This window comes from Scyliorhinus canicula, chromosome 1, assembly GCF_902713615.1.
Source record: "Scyliorhinus canicula chromosome 1, sScyCan1.1, whole genome shotgun sequence".
NCBI classification, from domain to species: Eukaryota; Metazoa; Chordata; class Chondrichthyes; order Carcharhiniformes; family Scyliorhinidae; genus Scyliorhinus; species Scyliorhinus canicula.
The window spans coordinates 224,886,188-224,900,135 of NC_052146.1; the positions used below are offsets into that span (position 1 = coordinate 224,886,188).

At 41.8% G+C, this 13,948-nt stretch overlaps 1 protein-coding gene across 5 annotated transcripts in view; it reads right to left on the minus strand.

The window, feature by feature from the left end:
- The window catches only part of scaf8 (SR-related CTD-associated factor 8), a 381,141-nt gene that overhangs the window by 283,099 nt on the left and 84,094 nt on the right, over positions 1-13,948 (minus strand). For 4 of the 5 annotated variants that reach the window (XR_005461998.1, XM_038808446.1, XM_038808444.1 and 1 more), the window contains one exon: positions 5,327-5,488. The exons of the other annotated variant lie outside the window; for it this stretch is intronic. Coding sequence is in view for 3 of the 4 variants with exons in the window: in XM_038808446.1 (XP_038664374.1) it covers positions 5,327-5,488 (162 nt within the window). In the remaining variant the exon portion in view is untranslated. The remainder of the gene's footprint in view (positions 1-5,326; positions 5,489-13,948) is intronic. 5 annotated transcript variants of the gene reach the window in all.

Below are 13,948 nucleotides of genomic sequence, written 5' to 3' on the forward strand. Positions count from 1 at the left end.
CTCACGTGGGGGAACTAATGGAGAAAACTCTGAAAGAGAATCTATCGCCACTTGGAGAGGCAAGGTTTGATCAGGAATAGTTAGCATGGCTAACAAATTTGATTGACATTTTGAGCATGTGACTACGTGTGTAGTTGAGGGTAGTGCAGTTGATATAGTTTACGTGGATTTTAGCAAAGCATTTGACACGGACCCACATGGGAGACTTATAAAGAAGGCAAATGCACATGGAATACAGGGGAACTTGATAAAGTGGATTCAAAGTTTGCTGAGCGAGCAGAGGGTGATGACAAACTGCTGTTTTAGTGACTGGAAGCCAGCATCCACTGGCTTGCCACAGGGATCTCTGCTGAGTCCCCTATTATTCATCATTTATATAAATGACTTAGAGGACTATGTGCGGGGTAGGATCAGTAAGTTTGCGGATGACACAAAGATAGGCCGGGTGGTTAACACTGTGGCTGAGAATCTTGGGCTACAGGAAGATATAGACAGGATGGTTCAACAGGCAGAAAGGTGGCAGATGGAATTTAATTCTGAAAAGTATGAGGTGTTACACTTTGGAAGGCGCAATTTGATAAGGAAATATTCAACGAATGGCACCACACTGAAAAGTCCTGTGCAACAAAGAGACCGTAGCATGTTGTAAATAGATCTCAGAAGGCAGATGGGGAGGTTAATAGGGTGGTGAAAAAGGCATATAGTACACTTGCCTTTATCAATCGTGGCATAGATTACAAAAGCAATGAGTCATGTTGGAGTTATAAGAACATTGGTGGGCCACAGCTGGAGAACTGTGTGCAGGTCTGGTCACCACATTATAGGAAGGATGGTATTGCACTGGAGCGGGTACAGAGGCATTTCACCAGGATGTTGCCTGGGATGGAACATTTTAGTTAAGAAGAGAGGTTGGATAGGCTTGGGTTGTTTTCTCTGGAGCAGAGAAGACTGAACAGTGACCTGATCGGGGTGTACAAGATTATGAGGGGCATGGACAGGGTGGATAGGGAGCAGCTGTTCCCCTTAGTTGAAGGTTTGTTTACATGGGGAAACAAGTTCAAGGTGAGTGAAGGGAGGTTCAGGGGGAATTAGAGGAAATACTTTTTTACCCAGAGGGTGGTGATGGTCTGGATCGCACTGCCCGGGAGGGTGGTAGAGATGTGGGCCAAGTGCTGGCAAATGGGATTAGGATTGGCAGATCAGGTGCCTTTCTTGTGTCGGTGCAGACTCAATGGGCCGAAGGGCCTTTGCTGCCCTGTATTTTTCTGTGATACTGTGAATAGCATAATAGCAAAAGGACTGGAGTACAAAAGTAGAGATGTGTTGTTGTCATTGTATAGTGTGTTGTTGAGACCACATCTGGAGAAGTCTGTCCAGTTTTGGTCTTCTTATTTGAGGAAGGATGTGGTGGCATTGGAGGCAGTTCAGATTCCAGGGATGATGTATGAGGAGAGATTAAACCATTTGGACTTATACTCGTGGGACTTTAGAAGGATGAGAGGGGATCTGATTGAGGTATACAAGTAAACAAAAGGGATTGATAAAGTAAACATATGCCCTTGTAGGGCAATCTAGAATGAGAGGTCATAGATATAGGTTGAGAGGTGGTAGATTTAGAACTGAGATGAGGAACTACTTTTCACAGAGGGTGGTAAATTTGTGGAACTCGCTGCCCCATAGTGCGGTGGAATCGGAGTCATTAAATGGTTTCAAGGCAGTGATAAATATATTCCTAGTTTAAAAAACGGGTTAAAGGGATATGGGGAACAGGTGGGGAGGTGGATTTGAGACCGAGAAGAGACCAGCTACAATCTGAATGAATGGCAGAGCAGGCACAAAGGGCTGAATTGCCTACTTCTGCTCCTAATTCTTATGTTCCTATGTAAAATTGATATTGAGAGAGGACTTGACTTTTTATCTGGTCACTGCAATTAATATTCAGGGAGCCATAAACTAAAAGCTCAACGTGAGAACAGGTAATGCAAATCAGCTTTCAACCAACTGAAGATGATTTGGGAAAATAATAAGTTTTCTGTCAAAACAAAGCGGAGGCTCTAAAATGTAAATGTGCTCTCCGCTCTCCTGTATGATTTATTATTGTCACATGTATTAGTATACAGTGAAAAGTATTGTTTTGTGCACGCTATACAGACAATGCATACCGTACATAGGGAAGGAAGGAGAGGCTACAGAATGTAATATTACAGTCACAGCTAGGGTGTAGAGAAAAGATCAACTTAATACGAGGTAGGTCCATTCAAAAGTCTGATGGCAGCAGGGAAGAAGCTGGTCTTGAGTCGGTTGGTACGTGACCGTAAACTTTTGGAATTTTTCCTGACGGAAGGTGGAATGTCCGGGGTGCATGCGTGGGGCCCTTAATTATGCTGATTGCCTTTCCGAGGCAGCGTGAATTACGGACAGAGTCAATCGATGGGAGGCTAGTTGGCGTGATGGACTGGGCTACAATCACAACCTTTTGTAGTTTCCTGCGGTCTTGGGCAGAGCAGGAACCATACCAAGCCGTGATACAACCAGAAAGAAGCTTTCAATGTGCATCTATATGGTCGTGAAACTTGGAGCTTGAAAACCTGCCCAGAAAAGAAACTGGATGCCTTTGAAACCAAATGAGCTCAAAGAATTCTAGGCACTCGGTGGAGGGATTTTATACCCAACACTGAAGTAACAATCATTCACTGGCTGGAAAAACAAAAGGCACAGCTGACTTGGCCATGTCACCTGACTTGCGTCATTGCAACCAGCCCATTACTTCATATAATGCAGGAATTTTCCAACTCGGAGTTGAGACCTGCGGGTTGGTGTCGGGAGGGTCGCAAAGTGATCAGCGCGGCATTCCTTCTTGCAGGAGAAGCGTCCAACAACCATGATCAACATGTAATAATGCTGACCGCAACTTGCCTTTAAATACAGATGACGGAGTATTCACACCAGAAGCGGTGGCAGAGAGCAAGTCACAAACACGGCACCTACACTGACGGCGCCCTATACATCTGTGATTTGGGCACAAAATCATGAAGGAGATATTCCTTCATTTGTAGTTGCCAGCAAGCAAGCAACAGGACCGTGTGAGAAACTGGAAGATGGGTCATTTTGTAATAAGGAAGAGGGGGCCAGAGTCACAAATAGGCCAGATCTCACAACTGAATCTGATGGAGAGAGCTTCACAGGAGTCCAGAGAAGGACAAAGCAGAGCTGGTGTAAGCTGTATACAGAGCTCGTGCGCTTCTGGTGAACACCCAAAGAAAAGACAGAAGTTGGGTCCAAATCAGTCTAAGATAATTTATTGAGGTGTGGCTTTCCTAATTGTGCCAATGAAAACCAAGATGCAAAGTCTATGTGTGTTATATGCAGGGAGGTACTGGTAAATGAAAGTTTGAACCCCTCAAAACTTCAAAGGCATGATGAGTTTGAATGATTTTTTCAAAGGATGCAGCAAAAACTTAAATTGTCAGCTGAGGTCCTTCGCAGAAATGTAGTATTGAATTCAAAGCAGGTGAGATTGAGAGGATCAAGCAGGTTCATAGTACATACAGTGCAGGAGGCCATTCTGCCCATCGAGTCTTCACCGACCCACTTCCACCCTATCCCGTAACCCAATAACCCCATCTAACCTTTTTGGACACTAAGGGCAATTTATCATGGCCAATCCACCTAACCTGCACATCTTTGGACTGTGGAAGGAAGCCGGAACACCCGGAGGAAACCCACGCAGACACGGGGAGAATGTGCACACCCCGCACAGACAGTGACCCAGTGGGGAATCGAACCTGGGACTCTGGCGCTGTGAAGCCACAGTGCTATCCACTTGTGCAACCGTGCGACGGTGCTATCCACCGTGCTTCACCTGTTACACTAAAAATAAGAAATAATGGTGGGCCACGAAGGTCATCCCGTGTAGACCATTGAGGAATGGCTGGCCTGGGTTGCAAAGGTCATCCGGCATTGGCCGTGAAGGTCGGCCGGCATGGGTCCCGAAAGTTAACCAGTTGTTAAAAGCAGGTCCCGGGAAAAAAAGATTAAAAAGCACTCATAGTGGACCAACTGGACGTAGAAATGGAAAAACCCACGTTGAACTGGTGCCAGACCATCAATAGAAATCTCCAGCCGATCACAGGATTGCAAGAGCGACATGACAACAGCAGAGGATAGGATACGTCTGCCTCTTGCATCTCTAGGCACAGGAGCTACTAAGTCTATGAAATGAAATGAAAATGAAAATTGCTTGTCACGAATAGGCTTCAATTAAGTTACTGTGAAAAGCCCCTATGTCAAAGTCAGCAGATATCAGGAGTACCATCCCCATATCTGAAGCCCATTTTACCACAGGTTCAGTGGCACTTTGCGGTGCATCATAGCAAGCTGATCATTTTCTTTCAATGGTGCAGATGGATATACAGCAAAGCAAGTATGAAAACACAGAAAAAAAACTGCGTCCTTTCCAAAAGTACATTATAAAATGCAGGCACAGGTTATGCCCTTTTTGTTTTGGTGATGGACAAGAGGGGTTAACCGGAAAGAGGAGGAGGTAATCAACACTATAGTCAGTCTCCAGAAACATTGCTGTACTGAGTACTATTTTTCTTGAATTAAAATGGTAAATATTAGTCTCCATCCTGAAGGAAATAAGATGTTGTATTTTAACAAAGGTTTTGTGCATACAATGGTGAAATTTGTAATAGATTTTAGACCACACATACCATGAATTGAGTTGTTCTGTTTAATGCAATTCTAGGAATCTTTCAGTCAATCATTACTGAGCCAAATGAAAAAACACGTATCCACCTACGCATCCAATCTTTCCTATTAGATGTGCAGTTATATTTTAGAAGTTCACTGCAAAAAAATTATTTTCTCCCATTTATTTCTGATTGATTTAAAACTTTATAGTTGTTTTCCATTTTTAAATTATTGCAAATTTCCTAAAGACTCCAGCGTCATTATCAGGACCTGTTATGATCATCTGGTCAGAGGCCCAGTATTTGTCACTGCTAGTTTTCCTTGCGTTGGAATTAACTTTTCATCAAGTTGGTGTGGTCTAATCACAAGTTCAGTTGAAAACTAGTAAATTTCAAATTGCACTAAGCAAATTAATGATTGATCAAAACTTAAGATTCAAATTCTAAATTATCCTAGCTTTAGCTGGGCTATATTTGATAAATAAATGGATCAGTTGGTATGGTTCAATTACAAAAATAGTACCAGCTAAGCTGGACTCATTAAATTCATATGACTTCTAAAAAGAATAACATTATTTTATTACTATGTACTAAATCAACATCCATTATACAGACTGAAGAAAAACACATACCTTATCATCAGCAGGACACTTGTACAAGTTTTGGAAAGTTGTATTGATGTTCTTGCAAAATCTGGGCGCAAACACGTCCTTTTCTGGACCAAATTGATGACGAGACTGACGCACAATTGAGTCGATAACATACAGCCCTGGGACTTTGTATTCTGGTTTACACTGTGAATATATATTTAAATACAAATGAAGGTGACATCCAATTTACTTTGGAGTTTTATAGTTATCTGCAACGCTGATATGTACACTAGAAAAGTGTCAGGAATGAAATGACGTTTTTGAGTCCATGACTCCCCACCTGGTGCGTTTTCAATTTGGTTTGTCCCACCCAAAATAGCTGCTAGCCGAAGTTGAGTACTTTCCTAAACAGAGGTTGAAAAACAGGTAAATTGCAGCATAGATTCCCATAAGCAGCTTAAAAGTTGAAGACCCTTCAGAGCAAACCATCTTTCTGCCCTCTTAACTGGAGTTTTTTTTAAAAAGGGGAAATGTAACAAACCAAAGACTAGTCTTTAAAAAATACTTCCACGTTAATACCTGTAGCAAATGAATAGAAGAGTCAATTAAATTGGAAAAGATTTTTAAAAAGTGCTTCAGGCTTCTGCATTGAAGGTAAAACATATTCCACACTGCTGGTGCTGATCACATCATTTTGTTCTCATGTATGGAATTTTTCCCTGACTTAAAATTATACCACAGTGATTTGGTATTATTCCTGAGTAACAACTTTTTGTTTTTAGTATCTACAACGCTCCTGCAGTAGTAATGCTATGCTTCCCATCTCAAAACATTAATGTAAAAAGTGATTGAAAGATTTGTTGAGAGAATTACAACTGCCTAATACGGATTTGCATCATGGTGATAGTCAAACAACAGCAGGTTGCAGCATAACAGAAAAGCTAGTGAAGTAAAATGGGGACATCTCTTGGAGTGCTTAATGTGGGCAAAATAAATTTTACATTTTGGGCATCTGAACAGAGGAAAAACAGATTTGGTAAATTTTGCCATGTTCCATGTATGGAACAAATTTTAAGTTTGACTATAATGAAACAGTAAAACTTTGAATTAATTTATTCTACTTATAAATGCAGATTTTCCAGGACATTGCTCACATGATAGTCCAGGGCTAATCATTATATTGGTGTTTTTCTGAGAACATGCTTCTGACCCGCCAATACAAGACTCCTAAACGATCCTCTTATGGATTGATCTGATTAATACTACACTCCTGTATGCCTCACCCGTGCCTATGTATTGACACGGTGTACCTTGTGTTGCCTGATTATCTATTTTCTTTCCATGTACTAAATGACCTGTTTGAGCTGCATACAGAAAAATACTTTTCACTCTACCCCGGTACACGTGACAATAAACAAATCCAATGTATGCTACGCTTTTTCAGTAATGTTGCTCAGTGTCTATTCATTCATTTTCCCTTACTCACACTTTAGTTTCTCTTTTCATCTCCTTGTCTCCCGGCTCTCACAATTAATGTTTGTCTTTATTTCTTGCAACTACATTTTTTGCAATAATATTAATTGCTGGAACTCAGTTTTAAGCTGGTGAGAAAACAAACTAATTGAAAAATTAGTTAAATTAAACAAACTTTAAGAGCAGAGGACAAGCTACTGCTATGTCACCTTGAACATAAAAAGCCAAAGGCACTTCCCAGGAGCATTAAAATACAAAATACACACACCAAGTCAGATAAGGAGATATTAGGTCAGCAAGTTTTGAGGAGCGTCTTAAGGGACGAAAACGAGGAAGAGACAGAGAGATGTAGGGAGGTTATGTGAGATTTTATGGCCGAGGTAACTGAAGGCACAGCCACCAGTGGTAAACAAACAAATTGGTGATACTCAAGAGGTCAGAATCAGGGAGAATCACAGAATTGTTACAGCACAGAAGGCAACCATTTGGCCCATCGTGCCTATGCCAGGTCTCCATAGTTCCACTCCCTGCCTTCTCATCGTAGCCCCTCAAAATCTTCCTTTTTAGTAACAATCAAACTGCCTCTTGAATGCCTCTATCTCGGAGGGTTGTGAGTCTGGAGGAAATTGCAGAGATTGGGTTAGGTGTCACGGAGAGATTTGGAAACAAGAATTATAATTTAAAATCAAAATGGTGCTTGAGCGTAGGCCACTGAAAGTCAGCGCACACAGGGGTGACTGTGAACGAGATCTGCTGTGAGTTTTGGATGACCTCAATTTTCCAGAGGGTAGGATATGGGAGACCAGCCAGGAATACATTGGAATATTCAAGATAGAGGTACCAAAGTCATGAATCAGGGTTTCAGCAGCAGATGAGCTGTGGCTAACTAACCAAATGAACGATGACTAAATGTAAAAAATAGAGGCACTGTACATCAAAATCATTAAGATTCTGCTTAGCTTGAATGCAATGACTGCGCATTTATGTTGACAGACAGGTAAAGAAAGTACAGGAAAATAAAGAAAGTTGCAAGCTCGAAGACAAAAGCAAACCTTTAAAATACAGAAAGGTGCATAGGAGCAAATAGGAAGAATAAGGAACAGTGTACAGATTTAAAACATTTAGGGAAAGCTCTTAAATTTTTTGTATTTGCTACAAAATAAACTTTATGTAATCTCCAGATATCCCAAAGCATTTTAGAGCCAACAAAGCACTTTTTGAAGGGCAGTCACTTGTAATATTGATTCATAAATACATAGGAGCAGGAGGAGGCCTTTTGGCCCTTTTAGCCTGCTCTGCCATTCATCAAGATCATTGCTGGCCATCCAACTCAATAATCTAATCCTGTTTTCTCCCCATAGCCTTTGATCCCATTCTCCCCAAGTGCTTTATCTAGCCACCTCTTGAATATATTCAATGAATATATTCAATAATTTAGCATCAACTACTTCTTGTGGTAATGAATTCCACAGGCTCACCACTCTTTGGGTGAAGAAATATCTAATCACTGTCCGAAATGATTTACCCTGAATCCTCAGACTGTGACCCCTGGTCTGGACACACCCATCATTGGTAACATCTTCGCTGCATCTCCACATCTTCCCTGCATCCAATATCAGAAATGTGGCAACCAATTTGTGCATAGAAAACTCTCACAAACAGGAATGTGATATTGGCCAACAAATCTATTTTTAAATGATCAGGAGTAGCAGATTAGAGAAAATAAGACTTTATTGTTGCAGCTGAGGGTTTAATAATGGCTAAGAGTGCTGGGAACAATTCTTCTCTTCACAATATTGCTGTGATTCTTTTATAAATATTAAGTTATTTACGCAACGAAAACAAAAGCAAATGCTGTGGATACCGAAATCGGAAAAAAGCAGAAAATGCTGGAAAAACTCAGGCCTGGCAGCATCTGTGGAGAGAGAAACAGTTAATGTTTGAGTCTATATGACTCCTCCAAGCTATACGTAATAAGCCAGTCAGGCAATGAGGATTGGATTGGTAAAAATTGCACTTTCGAAATGCCGATTCGGGGAACCACAGATTTGAGCCAGGGAAGTGGGACGGAAATTTTCGGAAATGGGAGGAGAAGGAGATTAGGACACTAAAAGATTGTTTCTTGGGGGTCAGTTTGCAGAATTGAAGGAGCTGGGAACGAAATGGGGGGGGGGGGGGGAAGAGAGAAATGTTTAGATACAAGCAGGTTCGAGATTTTGCCAGGAAGGAGATACAGAGCTTCCCGGTTGAGACGGCCTCCACATTGCTGGAGGAGGTGCTGATGCCAGGGGGGCTGGAGAAGGGGTAGTGTCGGCGGTTTACGGGGCAATTTTGGAAGAGAAGGCACCACTGGAAGGGATCAAAACAGAGTTTGGAGAGGGTATGGAGGGGTTCTGGTGTGAGGTGCCCTGGAGAGTGAAGTGCACGAGGCTGGCGCTGATACAGCGAAGGTGGTATATAGAGCACACCTCACAAAGGCGAGGATGAGCCAGCTCTTTGAGGGGGTAGAAGATGTGTGACACGTTGCGGGGGTGGGCCCTGCAAACCACGTTCATATGTTTTGGTCCTGTCCCAAGCTTGAGGATGACTGGAAGGTGGTGTTTAGGGCAATCTCTAAAGTGGTGCACGTAAAACTGGACCAGGACCCTCGGGAGGCCATATTCGGGGTGTCAGACCTGCCAGTGTTGGAAATGGGTGCAGAGGCAGATGTTGTCGCCTTCGCCTCGTTAATCACCCGAAGGCGGATCCTGTTGAGGTGGAGAGCAACCTCGCCATCCTGTGCCCTGGTGTGGTTGTGGGGGGGCCTGTTCGAATTCTTGACACTTGAGAAGGTTAAGTTTGAACTGAGGGGAAGGATGGAGGGATTCTACAATTCACGTGCGTTATTCATTATGCACTTTCAAGAATTGGATAACATCGAACATTAGTGGGTGGGGGGGGGGGGGGGGGGGAGTACGTGTTCGTGGTGACTATGGGCAATTCCTGATTTCCTTTTATTATTTGTTTATGTTAACATGCGGGCAGTTGTATGGGGGTTGGTGGGAGGATGGGATTGTTGTTATTGATATGGGGATTGACATTATATTCGTTACTGCTTATTGTTTATTGTTGGTGGGTGCAAATTTGGTAGAAATGTGAAAAAGGAGAATAAAAATATTTTTTTCAAAAAAAAACTTGCACTTTCGATTTCAGCCCTTTCCCAAGAGATTTAAGCTGAGATCTATTTTAACAAATTGGTAGGGTTAAGTTGCATTTTTGAACCTTGAAAGCGTGACTTATTTCTACCTGTAGCAATAGAACTAAAGAATTAAGAATTACATTTGAATCATTCATTTTCCAACATTGAAAATAGAAACAATATGTACTTTTCTGATTCAGGTTTCTTCAAGTATACATAATGTATTGTGGCTCTACTTATAGCATGTTGCAAAATACAGTTTAAAGGACAAAATGCACATCAACATTGAAAGAGGATTCTTCATTTTCTATTGCTTCCTGAAAGGTACACATTTGCCCCAACTCAAGCTGCTATTATATAAATATATTTGTATATCTTTCCTATGGAGGAACTGTTCCTATCTACACTTTCCAGAGAGCAAATACCACAGGCGGGATTCTCCGTTTCTGAGACCAAGTGTTGACACTGACACAGAATTCATGGACTTTCACAACAGCAAAACTGACGCCAAACGTGGCCATTCAGCAGCTGCGGAAGGGCTAGCACCTGCGCCAGATGGAACACAATCGATTCCAAGAAAACGGTGCAGGATTCACCAGGTCTTTGATTGACACTCGGGAGGCTGACAAGCTGCAGCCACGTATGCACATTACAATCTCCACACACACTCATCCCAGCCAACAAAATGGCACTGGTTGTGCTGGAGTGTGCCCAATATGAAGTGATCAAGTGCAATGGTATCCCAGTTTGCTGACAATGCAAAGTTAGGCGTGAACGCAAATTTTGGGGCACGTAGGGAGACTACAAAGCGATATAGACAGGTTAAGTGAGTGAGCAAAAAGGTGGCAGATATAGTATAATGTCAGGGAGAAACATAGAAAATAATAGTAAGCCATTTGGCCATTCATACCTGCTCCATCATTCAGCATGATCATGGCTGATCAGCCAACTCAGTAACCCATTCCCACTCTCTCTTCCCACACCCACCCATACCCTTTGATCCTTTAGCCACAAGAGCTATATCTAACTCCTTCTTGAAAACAAACAATGATTTAGCCTCAACTGCTTTCTGTGGTAGAAAATACCATAGGTTTACCACTCTGGGTGAAGAAATTTTTCGGTTCTGTCTTAAATGGTTTACCCATATCGTCAGACTGTGATTCCTGGTTCTGGACTCCCTCACCATCGGAAACATCCTTCCTGCATTTATTCTGTCTAGTCCTGTTATAATTTTATAGGCTATAAGATTCCCCCCTCATTCTTCCAAGTCCATTAGAAGAGTCCATTAAGATAACATCCAGCCAGTCCCTTATCTACCACATTAATTACCTCTTCAAAATTGTCAACTTGGTTCGAAAGGCTAAATTTATCCTTCACAAATCTGTGCAAGATATCTTTGATCGGTTCATATTTGTGACAGTGTTCAATCCCTCTAACCTTCATAAGATTCTAATAATTTCCCATAATACATTTTACATTAATAGGCACACAAGTTCCTAGTTTATTGCTCCTTAAATAATCGGGTGATATTGGCAGTTTTCCAATTCAAAGGGCCAATTCCTATATCAGGAGTTTTCAGCAATCATGGCTTGAGCCTCTAGGATTTCCTCACCTACTCTCCTATTATCATGAAATGGAAATCACCAACCCTTAACTTTTGTCTATCTTTTACGTCATTTCTTTGTCTTTTATTAGTCTAGTAAACACCTCCCCTTGATTTATTAATTTTCTCGTATTTCAGATACTTTATCCTCATCCTTTCCCATGAAGACTGATAAAGTGCAAGTGTTCAGCAAGTTTCCCCACGGGCAGCAGCCATTCAGTCCAAAGTGGCGGAGCCAGCAAGAGCAACTCAGCCAGTCCTACTCCCCCATCTTTTCCTGTAGCCCTGCAAGTTATTTCTGGTCAGATAATTATCAAATACATTTTTGAAAGCCAGAATTGAATCTGCCTCCATCACACTCTCGGGCAGTTCAGTACAGATACTAACCTCCACTGTGTAAAGATTTATTTCCATGTTGCCATTGGTTCTCTCTCCTTAAACTGATTTGTGACCCTTCGGTTTCCCTCTATCTACACTTTCCAGACCCCCTCATGATTGAGCACCTCAATTATATCTCCTTTCAACCTTCAAGAACAGCACCAGCTTCTCCAATCGATTTGCACAATTGAAATCTCCCACCCCTATTTCTTTTCTGCATCTGCTCTCATGCCTTCACATTCTTCCTCAAGTATGGGGCCCAGAATTGTACAGAATACTCCATTTCGGGCTAAATTAGTGGTTTATGAAGGTTCACCATAACTTGCTTGCTTACGTACCCTATGCCTCTATTTATAAAGTCCAGGATCCCATAAGCTTTCTCAACCTGTCCTGTCACCTTCAACAATTTGTGCAACACCTTTTGAATCACATCCTTTAACTTACATGGTCTATCTACACTTCTCTGCCATGCACCTGAATATTCCATCAGCCTACCCAGGAACTGAAATTAGAACATAGAACATAGGACAGTACAGCACAGAACAGGCCCTTCGGCCCTCGATGTTGTGCCGAGCAATGATCACCCTACTTAAACCCACGTAACCCGTATACCCGTAACCCAACAATCCCCCCATTAACCTTACACTATGGGCAATTTAGCATGGCCAATCCACCTAACCCGCACATCTTTGGACTGTGGGAGGAAACCGGAGCACCCGGAGGAAACCCACGCACACACGGGGAGGACGTGCAGACTCCACACAGACAGTGACCCAGCCGGGAATCGTGAACCGGGGAGCTGTGAAGCATTGATGCTAACCACCATGCTACCGTCAATTACAGTATGTCCTATGTCTGACTTTAACATGCACACCTTACTTTTGGCAACCGTCTTTTTATTAACATATTGTGGAAATCTTTAGTGTTCGTCTTTACATTCCTTGCAGAGCTTTTCTTGTGTTTTTTTCAGCTCTTATTACTCTTTGCATTACTATTTCTTGTTCATCTCCCAATCAATTACCACCATTCTTCGAATTTCTAGCATATACGATGCACGCCACCTCCCAAAAGGTATGTTTAAAAGAACTTAACTGAATCAACACATTATAGCCATAAATTGGTAGCACCCACCGCTCAAACCCCTCTCATTTGATATGTTGATTCCCTTTTGCAAGACCAATCTGCATCTGTCATAGCTCTTCTGACTTTATGATGGCTGATTTTCATTCCTTTTTGCTACTTGCTGATTGAACATATGCTCTACCTACATTGGTGCGATTTGTTGTTAATGAAGGAATTTGAGTATAAAGAGATGCGATGGTCAAACACATTCACAAAATCATTGCACATCATGCATTTAATGTTGCTTGCAATTACACAACAATCAAGCAAACATGACAAAGATTTCTACAGCACTAAACAGGATGTTGTACTCTTTGGATTACTAATTTAAAAAAAGAAAATTATGTTCAAGATCTATTCAACAAGGGCTTGCGGCATCACCATTAGATTCCACTCTAAAGCAACACATGTAGATACTATAAAGTACTTCAGAATTCATAAGATAGACAGATATCACAGATGCATACGTACTGGATAGGACAGTTTTGTGCCCAATAAAACTATTTACACAACACGATGCAAGCATTCATTTATGTAGACAGATGCATTTTAATTTATTCATGCCCACCTACATGAATACACACATATATATTTATATATAAACCATAAGACCATAAGACATAGGAGTGGAAGTAAGGCCATTCGGCCCATCGAGTCCACTCCGCCATTCAATCATGGCTGATGGGCATTTCAACTCCACCTCCCAGCATTCTCTCCATAGCCCTTAATTCCTCGCGACATCAAGAATTTATCTATATATAGCTATGCTTTGACAAGAGTCATCCAGAGTCGAAACATTAGCTCCCTTCTCTCTCCACAGATGCTGTCAGACCTGCTGAGATTGTCCAGTATTTTCTGTGTTTTTTATACACACATGCAGGGTGGTTTTAATGGGTCATTTTAACTTCTG